The 10,804-nt window shown below is 35.6% G+C and overlaps 2 protein-coding genes across 2 annotated transcripts; both read right to left on the bottom strand.

Moving 5' to 3' along the window:
- Positions 1 to 234: 234 nt before the first annotated feature.
- On the bottom strand, positions 235 to 675 carry LOC138902352 (uncharacterized). Its single transcript, XM_070190209.1, has one exon. It carries the CDS (start codon positions 673 to 675, stop codon positions 235 to 237), a length of 441 nt encoding a protein of 146 aa, XP_070046310.1.
- A 662-nt stretch (positions 676 to 1,337) lies between these two features.
- LOC104112464 (probable phospholipid hydroperoxide glutathione peroxidase) lies at positions 1,338 to 10,124 on the bottom strand. Its single transcript, XM_009622398.4, has 6 exons — positions 9,811 to 10,124; positions 6,390 to 6,466; positions 6,236 to 6,297; positions 4,285 to 4,403; positions 4,035 to 4,202; positions 1,338 to 1,529 (listed from the first exon to the last, which is right to left on the bottom strand). The coding sequence occupies exons 1-6, from the start codon at positions 10,057 to 10,059 to the stop codon at positions 1,500 to 1,502; spliced, it is 705 nt and encodes a 234-aa protein (XP_009620693.1). The 5' UTR covers positions 10,060 to 10,124; the 3' UTR covers positions 1,338 to 1,499.
- Between the last annotated feature and the right edge of the window lie 680 nt (positions 10,125 to 10,804).

Genomic DNA, 10,804 nt, shown 5'->3' with positions numbered 1-10,804 from the left:
TATAGCTCCCTCAACTTTATCAACTCTAAACCGCCTACAATACCCAAAGTCACAACGACTCCCGGAGATTTCCAAATCACCCAGTACAATGCTCATGTCCCCTTCCTCGTTCAAGAGACTATGAAAGTAGGTCTGCCATCTCCGACGGATAAGCCCCTCATCCAACAAAACTCTTCCTTCTACGTCCTTGATGCACTTCACTTGGTCCAAGTCACGCATCTTCCTTTATCGCACCTAGGCTAACCTGAAAAACCTCTTATCCCCACCTCGGCCCTCGAGTTCCTCATATAAACGACTAAAAGTTGCAGTCTTGGCCGCCGTAACTGCTAGCTTTGCCTCTTTCTTAGCCAACTTATAATGCTCCTTATTCGCCCTCTTCTCCTCCTCGTCTACACTTTCCACTAGCTTCAGAAACACTGCTTTCTTGGTTTCCACTTTTTCTTGCACCTCTCCATTCCACCACCAATCTCCCTTGTGACCACCAGAGTAACCCTTTGAGACCCCTAATACCTCTCTCGCGACTTCCCTAATGCACTGCACAGTCATGGTCCACATAGCGGTTGCGTCCCCACTACTCCTCCAAGCCCCCATAGTCACCAGCTTGACCCCCAACTCTTGGGCTTTAGCTTCCGTCAAGGCTCCCCACTTGATCCTATGTTGGCTATACATCGCCATCCTCCTCCTCTTCCTCGTGATCTCAAGGTCCATGACCAGGAGCCTATGAAGGGTCGAGAGGTTCTCACTCGGGATGACCTTGCAATCCGTGCAAAGACCTCTATCGGACTTCCTGCAGAGTAAATAATCAATCTGAGTCTCGGCCGCCGAACTCCGAAAGGTGACCAAGTGCTCCCTCTTCTTCGGGAAACTCGAGTTTGCTATCACCAAATCAAATGCTCTAGCAAAGTCCAGCAGAGACATTCCTCCTCCGTTTCTATCTCCAAAACCAAAGCCACCATGCACATCATCATACCCCAGACGTCACTCCAATTCTTAACAAATAGCAAGCTCATAATAAAAAATAAATTCTAATCTTTATTTCTTACAAAATTTATCCGTTATAAAATCAATTTATATATTAACACCTTGTTATACATTGAGTGCGCCGGCTACAAGGGTTTACAACAGGCGGGTGCAAGTATTTTTAGCTGCTTGGCTAAAACTGTTAACAGCGATATTAGGAACATTTAATTTTAGAATGTAGAACAAGTTAGGTTCGTGTTTATTAAGAGAAATTACAACTTAGTGTATTAATGTTCAGAGTGAACTCTATTATACATCAAGTATTATTAAGCCAAACTCATTTCTTGTTAATTTAAGTACAAACACAAAAGCACAACTTAATCAGCAAAACCATCCTTGAGATATATCAACTTTTCATATCATTTTAAAGCAAAAGTTGAGAGTGGATACATATAATTGTAAATTGTGAACACCTAAGAGATTTTGTCCCATTTTCCTCCCTCATATGTACATAAAGCAGGAATCAGTCTCCATACAAGTTATGCTGCCAAAAGTTTCTGAATATCCTTCTGCAACAACAAAACCAGCAGAATCTATGAATGCAGTTGATTGAAAAATTAGAAACAGCCATGTGATGTCCGAGCAAAGTTGCGCGAACCTCAGATTATTTTAATAGGTACCTGCTAATTCCCACCAACACAAATACCGGATAACTCTGCTCAACATGGTTTTTACAGATAGAAACTTTCCTAATATTTTCTGCCCATCTAAACATCTAAGGGGTCGTTTGGTTGGGAAACAAGTTATCCCAAGATTAGTAATCCCGGGATTGTTATCCCACCCTCCCAAAGGGATAAAATAATACTACAATCTCGGGATTAGTTATTCCGCGATTTTATCCCAACCAAACATGGGATAAACTCATCTCAAATTTAATCCCGGGATTAATTATCCCTTATCCCTCGTACCAACGACCCCTAAAAGTGCAATCAACAAGTGTCTTGTGTTTAATGACAAACTCTGAGAGCAGTTTTCCTTTGTGAATCAGGGATTCCCAGAAGCTCGGTAGTTACTGCAACTTCATTCAGTCAAGTTGTAAGTGCACTTATAGTGGAGTATTTAGATTCAAACGCACACGTCGTAGCTTATGATCATTTACCGGGCTACTTACAGGTAAGATTAGTTTCTAGTTAAGATTCTGGGGCAGAGTTCTACCGTGCACTAGGTTAAGTACAGATACTTGTAGGAAATACATCTACTGAAGTGAACCTACCTTTGAAGCCACATTTACAATTTTTTGGGGGTTGATGTAAGGTCGACAGTCCATTTTGTTTTCATATTATGAAGAAAAAATTGAATGTCTTGGATGAACTGATTTGATAATAAAATATTCTATCTCGCTCTTCCCTTTATCGTATTATTTTCTCCTGCTCCCTTATTCTTCTCTCATCTCCTTTCTCTTTTTCAGTCTTCTCTTTTTTTGTTTTGGTCTTTCTATCCTCTTTTTTCCTCATCTTGGTGCTACATCAATTTGGTACCAAGTATAGGATCCGATTTTATGCTGCTTTTGCTATGGCGGCCACCCATCGACAAAAATGATCCCCCCACCCCCACCCCCCAATCTTTCAAGGCTTTGCACGAGTACATTCTCCAATGACAGGTCAACTACAGCATTATGTTAATTGTTAGAATTGAGTTCTTTTTACCAGAGGAGATTGATGTAGAGCATGAAGATATTATACACTATCCCTGTTTTTTTTTATCTTACTTTCATTTATATTTATCTTTCACCTAGAAATGAAGTTTTATCCATTAGTTAGAGATAATCTTATCTATTAAATAGGGATAAGGTTATAAATTGTCTAATCTTTTTGAAGTTGATAGAAGATTGTCTTATCTTTTAGCCAGAGATGAAGTTCCAATTGTTCCAAAGAGCTTTGAGTTGTTCCGCACTCCCTATCCTGTAACAAGGCTCCAATGAATTTTGTTTGAGAGACTTTAGTAGCAGTTATTAATATTAATAAATTGATTTGATTCATAAAATTTCTCGTTTTCTCCTAGTCTTCTCCCTCCCACTAATTTTCTCTATATTTAAGACTCTTTTTCTTCTCTATAATAACATATAAAAATGGTAAAGTTCTCTCATTGCAAATTTTTTCCTAAGCATATATATTAGAATATTAAATAACTTAGACTGGTAATACAGTACTCCTTGCCTCATTGCTAGTCTTATTTTCAGTTTTATATCATATCTCTCTACACTTCTTTTACACTTATATCAACTGGGAAGAGAATGTTTTGGATCCCTATTTAAAACTGTCCAAAATGGGCAATGACCAAATTGTTTCAGATACAAAAACAAAAATTTCTTCAAACTACTAAATAAATCCCAGATACATACGTAATCAATGTTCCTGTAGCTAATCTCTCAGTGGTTATAATAATTCACGTATTGCTCCTAAGGTAAGACTTTAAGCACATTCAGTGCCTGTGTTGAAACTAATTACTAAGCCAATCAAGACCATACTTAATCATCAATGTCTGACTAGATGCTTAACATATAGTTCCCAAATCTCAAAGAGGATGAATTATCTAGGAGAATTTTGGGTTTATTACTAGGAAGAAGACCGACGACCCCTTTTCTCTCTTGTGATCCTCAAAAAATTTCACGTCCAAATTAGATCCTATGAAAAAGGTTAGTAAGAGAGATCCACCACTTAACATGATAAAGTTTATTATCATTAGCACAAGCCTATGATCAATAGACCAGGGAATGCAATCTTATGACTTACTTACAAGCTCTTAATGTTGCAAGCTGAGGTTGCTGAATCATGTGGCTCTTTTACTCAAAATTACCAGATTTTCCAAAGTCTATTCTAATTCTTCTTTTTCCTTTTACTATCCACCTATTCTTCCCCTCGAGTTACAAAATGAACTATGACTTAGTACTATACCAATTATATCACAGCGCCGTGTGGAATAGCTAATAATTAGCAAACTTTAAACCAGTTAATATGAAGCTTTCATGATTTCAAACACTATATATACAAGAGACAACGTAAAAGGATGAGTACCTCTATTTGGATAGGTGACGTTGTTGGTGGATACCTCTCAACAACTTTACCATTTTTGTCCACAAGAAACTTCTCAAAATTCCACTTAACCAGATCACCTAAAAATCCTCCTGCACTTGATTTTAGGAACTGGTAAACTGGTGCTGTGTTAGGACCATTCACGTCGACCTGTTTCATATCATTTTTAGTCGTTTGTTTATACCAGTATGGCACCCCATAAACTTTATGTGCAGGGAAAGTTAACGCAAACCTTGTCAAATATTGGGAATTCAGCTTTAAACCGAGTGCAAGCAAACTGTTTAATCTCTGGATTAGATCCTGGCTCTTGAGCCCCAAATTGATTACATGGAAAAGCAAGAATCTCAAGTCCTGCAAGGAATGTGATCAACTAAGTTGGAAAGATCTGCACAGGTTTAAACTATATGCTTTTAACAAGACACAGAATAGTGAAAAAATAAAACGTTGACATTGAAATTGTTAAAACAGTACATATTCAATAGTAATGCAATAAAAGAAATAGTGATAAAAAATTTAATACTGTATATATTTTAAGCCTATGGTGCAATGAAAATATAACATGGATGTGCTAATAACATGCCTCATTAGTCATTAGGCAGAGACGTCTGATGTCTTTTTGGGTGACCTAAGTAAAAAAAATTGCATGACCTATGAGATAGCAGTTAATAGGAGTTCTTGCAGTTTCTGCTCTTGGGAAATGGAAAACTATAGTATTTTCGAAGAAGATTAGACTGTTGTTTCTGCAATACTACTTCATAGTATAGACTAAAGCCATTGTTAAAAGTACAGTTTCATGACTTCTATTGACTGGCTCATACACCTGACAATGTAGATACTATAGCTCAATGAAGATATGCACCTCTTATTCCATAAATGTTTTCAACTGGATTAGTAATTATGAAACATCACTGTTCCTCAAGCAGAGTAGCAGACTAATAGCCTGTTTGGCCAAGCTGGAAAAATCAGCTTATTTTGAGAGGTGCTTTTCGAAAAAGTACTTTTGGAGAAAAACAGTTTGTGTTTGGCTAATCAATTTGAAAAGCACTTTTGAACAATAATTTGTGTTTGGCCAAGTTTTTCAAAAAGTGCTTTTAAGTGTCATTACAAATAAGGACATGAAGAGATTTGCTTAATAGTTAATATTATATAAATAGATAAATAATTACAAATATTTATTATTAAAGATAATAATTAAGTTTTTTATTTTATTTTAGTAAAATATAAAAATAAAATTGAAAAGTACTTTATTCTTTCAAGATAATTTAAATATATCAAAAAATCATTCAATAAATATAAAAGTTCATCCCAAAAGTCATTTTATATTACTTAATAGTTTAAACTAAGTAAGATTATTTTGGTATATATAATATTTTGCAAAGGGTATTTTTGGAAGGAACAAAAGTCAAAATTGTTTCTGTTTCTGGAGATAAGCTACTTTTTTCTACTTCTTCGAAACTGCTTCTGCTTCTAGCCAAAGCACTTTTTTTCTCAAGAAAAGCTTGGCCAAACACCTCACTTTGAGGAAAAAAATACTTTTTTGAAAAAAATACTTTTGGCATGGTGAGAAGCTTGGCCAAACAGGCTATAAGGGGCATAGACCATCAACTCAAGAGAGCATCTTAAATAAGAGAAGTTGAGATGATAAGACTCCTTTAGTCCCCAATATATCACCGCGAGGAACTCTTATGATTGTGACGTTCAAGTTTCATTTAGTTGTCGTGCAAATATTAGTACCACTGGCTTAGACCTTTAATATGAGTAAAATATAACATTATTTTTTTTATTTGTGCTGTATTTGTTATACATAAGGCACTTCATGAGCAGTAGCGGAACTAGAATTTTCACTAACCGTGTCAAATTATAAAAAATTGGTCACATGAAGAAGCCAAGGGTTTTCAACATTGAGTATATATACATAAATTTCTTTACCTAACTACACAGTGTAATTTCCCAACGAATTGACACCTCTTTCTTAAAGGTGGCTCCGCCACTGTTCATGAGGAACTAAAAGCAGCACCACGAAGTATACATGTTCAAGAGAAGTACTCTCATTTCTACAGAGATTCAACATATTTAATGGACACACAAAATAAAAAAAATAAAAAAATAAAAATAAAACCGCAAAAGGGGTGGGAGAGAGAAAAGAAGGCATGCCAATTTCAATCCTAAAGCATGTAGGTTACCTTTAGTTTTATACTTCTCGTACACCTGAGAGAGCTCTGTGTAATTTGATGTCGTCAAGCCACTGAATTGAAAATCAGTTCTCCAGTCAGATCACTACTACGGTAAAATTATCCTGAATCTTAAACATTCATTTATAAGATGAGGAGAGAGTACCATCTGGAAGCAACATTAACAATTAGAAGAACATTTCCCTTAAATTTGCTAAGTGGGACATCTTTCCCATCAATATCCTGCATCAAAAAGTAAATATCAACAAGGAACATACTTATCAATCTTCGGCATAGCAAAATCCAAAATAAATCAACAGGTACAATCTTTTCTCTTTAGCTGAGGACATATTTTTGCTAGCATCTCTTACAGCACAAAAAAAAACTATTAAGTGATATCAAGATGTATTAAGGATGTTTCGTGATATTGTTATAGTAGGGATACGAATGGATAAACGAAGAAACCAAGAAATCTTTGATTCCTTTCGTGATCATAAGTTACGTCAAGAATCATAAGTTCATTTAGACAATCAACCATATCGATAATCAATCATGTCATATTTTTTAATGAAGATCAATCTAGTTATAGAAGAATCCATAACCGCAGGGTTAACAATTTACGGGATTATTAATTTTTCAAAGCTATGTTAAGTAGTTAGTCATGTATAGTGTCCCACATCGGGAAGTAGATACCTATTATTATGTAATCACTGTATATAAATAGGGCATTGTACAACACTTTAGAGAATGAAAAAGACTTTTCTCCACGCTTTCTCAAATGGTATCAAGACAATCGTGAGAGATTTATCGTTGTGCATAAATTCCAGTGACTCCGGGAAGAGAAATTAGTCAACCGGAAGTCTTTTTCCGGTAAACACAGGTCTGCCGCAAGTAAAAAGCCACTATCCGTCAGTGTTGTGCAAAAACCAACACCATCAGTAAGTAGATCAGAGCTCGGCGACCAACCCATAAAACATTCTCCGGCAGAAAAGGACGCACGCGCCCTCACACGCCGCCCAGAAGAATTTCTCCGGCGAAGCTCCGACGTCCACGCGCCGGCGCGTGAGGCGGTTTCCGGCCAGAATTTGAGAAAACTTCTTCAGGACAGTGTCTTCTCCTTGCAAATCCGAGCATACCCATCCAATTTAAATCAAATTCCGACCACTTTTATATTTTTCCGGCATGAACAGTAGAAAAATTTTGCTTTTTCGGCGCAACATTATAATGGCATTCGTATCAAAAGCCTTTAACTCACAATCTGTTGGATCCAATTCATTGAATCCAATCCAGATGGTTTCTTTACCGGATTATATTGAGTTCCTTCAATACAAAGCATGCAAACAGACATCTTCAGGGACAGCTTCCGTTGTTCATGCTTCTGATGTTGCCATTAGGTAATGAGAACAAGCGAAGGAAATCATCCTTCAAACTTCAGAGTATTAGTATTGCACCATACACTCGCCCAAAATCATATTTTACTTCCATTTAACAGTGCACTTGATGAATGTTACCTCCTTTGTGTACCAACCATACTATCTGATACCACATTTTTGCGTAACCACCTTCCTCCACAAGGCACCCTTTACTCTAGCATATATACATAGCATTTTTTCTTGGTTAAAGAACTTCAGTCAGAATGACCAAGGCACTAGCTTCAAGTGAGGCAGTAACTCCTTCCTAACGCATGTGGTGGAAATCTTTAACTCAATTTGCTCCATCCGACAGAAAGACCCTCATTAACTGCTTCAGTTTTTTGCAAAATTGCTGTTGGCATAGAAAACGAGGGCATAATAACGTGGGATACTTGACAAGCTACGTTATTCGAGTGTTCTGCCTCCTTTAGAAAAATATTATCTAGTCCACCCCACCAACCTTTTTTCAAATTTATGTATCACTGGCGTCAGAATCCCTCCCTCTTCAAGTCTTCCTCCTTATGGGAGCCCCCAAATATTCTGATATAATCTCGCTTACCTTGCATTCCCCCACCAATGTGAGCTCATGTTTTCCTGTGCACCTCTCCTGCAGGTATTAACATGAACTTTCTCATGGATGCACAATGCTTTAGAGCCTCAAACCAAACCGATGTGCACGAATCTATCTCAATTGGTCTCGGAGAATATCAATGTCCCATCTGCACATATGTGAAACCGTCTCCTTCTCATGACTAAACTCTTATTAGTTAAACTCTTACGGATGGCTTTGCTCCAATGGCTTGACTAAGGCATCCATCACAAACAGAAAAGCATCTCAGTTCCGGCATTATTTCCACTAGTCCTAACAGCTCATACCAACCTACAACCCTTTGTCAATGCTCTCAAATACTAAGTAGTATAGTCACCGACCACATAGGCGGATATATAGTGTAACCTATGGGTTCACGGGAACCCAATAGCTTTTGCTTAAACCTATATGTGTATTAAGAAATCGACTGTGATACCAATTATTATTGTATATTAACTTGAGGTTTGCTGTAATAAGCCATAAACTTCATATCCTGAACCCCCCTCCCCCCGACAGAAAATATGCCCTCTGTACATGTGTATATGTAAAGCTTATACATTTACCAATTACAGAATGAGTAGCCACTAGACAAGGTTTATTTTTCTCAACTATGAAAATTCACACTATCAAGTAAACATAACCATCAATATAATCAACTTAAATTGGATGCAAAATGCAATCTTCTAAACCGCATTGGAACAGTATACATACTTGAAATATCATGGTTATCAAAGATAAATTCTAATAACAACTGAAACTCTATAATAAATACTACATGTTTCTGAGTCTTAACACAAAAATAAATACTCCCTCTAAGATGATTTATAGCTACAGGAACGTTTATGACTTATTTTCGACTAGGAGTTTCAACAATTTTTCTCTCTTAAACTTCGTGCTCAGTCAAACAACATCACAAAATGGGACGGAGGGAGTACATGTTTATTACTTGAAGGGGTCGTTTGGTTGGGAAACAAGTTATCCCACGATTAATTATCCCGGTATTAGTTATCTCTGGATAGATATTTCACCCTAATCCCGAGATTAGTTATACCGCGATTTTATCACAACCAAACGTAGAATAAACTCATCTCAAATTTAATCCCGGGATTAATTATCCCTTATACCTAGTACCAAACGAGCGCTTAGAGAAAAAAGAAATTACTCCCTCTGTTTAGTCTATCTCAAAAGAAAGACATATTTCTATACTTTAAACAATTTAACTATAAAATTTTTATTTACCTAAATGAGATTTTATAGCAACAAAAATATCTATGGCTTGTCTTAGACCAAAAGTTTCAAAAGTTGATCTTCCTTTGTTAAACTATGTGATGGTGGGTGGAGCTAGAATGTGTCTACAGCCTCGGCCAAACCCAATAGTTTTAGTTCAAACCTTGTATTTGTCTTAAAAATAACATTAACTATGTAGAAATTATTAATTTTGAACTCAGTAACTTAGAATCTTGAACCATAAGCTTAAAATTCTGGCTCCGCCTGGGATGGGCCGGAGGGAGTAACATATTTTGTATAGTTTTCAAATATCTGAACGTTATATAAAGAAATTGAATTCACATGAGAGAATATAATACCTTAACAGTGAAGTCATGAATAGTTTTCTCAGTAGCAGCTCTAGCAGAGATTGTGCCCATAACCTTAGACTTTAATGGAGACCCAGAAAATTTGGAGGTTGGTAAACTGAAACCATACTGTAAAAATGAAGATTTAGTAGAGCTTAAAGTGGGTTTATAAGAAGAAAAAAGAGAAGAGTTGCACTTAAGTTTCTGTTTGGCTTGAGACAAAACAGGACATATTGGTGAAAATACTGCAAAGGAAGCCATTTGGGTATGGATTTCAGATTTCCAAAAACCTCAAAATGAAAGTGGGAAGTGTGGAGAATGCTTTTTTGTTATTTTTGATTGTTTTAACAAATTCCTTAGAAGTGGAATGTAATTATCCACGTGGTTGTTTCATTGCCTTTTGGTTCGATTTTTCTTTTTCTTTTTTTTGCTGGATTTTCTTTTGTTTTTTTTTTTTTTTGCTTTTCAGTTATTCAAACTATTTGACCAAATTTTTTTTTTAAAGTCAGTTTGACCAATTTTTGATATAAAATTAAACAAAATTAATTTATATTTTATAATTTAAAATGACTGATCCAAGATTTGACCATTATGTATTTGCGTTTGGAATATATCATAAATTATTTGATTTATTGAATTTAAAATTAATTATATATAAATTTTTGGTGAATTTTTAATATATATATATATATATATATATATATATATATATATATATATATATATATATATATATATATATACACACACGAAGTTCAAGACGCGATTGAATTCGAGTGAACTCATACATTATATATGCTAGATCCCCCATGATCAGAGGAGATTTGACCGTTAGCCTGTTTTGCTAAGCTTTAAAAATCGACTTATTTTGAGAAGTATTTTTTTCAAAAATATTTTTCAAAAATATACTTAGAAAAATAGTTGTATTTAGCTAATAAATTTGAAAAGTACATTTGAGCAACAATTTGTGTTTGAACAAACTTTTCAAAAAGTGTTTTAAATATCA

Source organism: Nicotiana tomentosiformis, chromosome 12 (genome assembly GCF_000390325.3).
Source record: "Nicotiana tomentosiformis chromosome 12, ASM39032v3, whole genome shotgun sequence".
NCBI classification, from domain to species: domain Eukaryota; kingdom Viridiplantae; phylum Streptophyta; class Magnoliopsida; order Solanales; family Solanaceae; genus Nicotiana; species Nicotiana tomentosiformis.
This window is presented reverse-complemented; position numbering and strand designations above follow the sequence as displayed.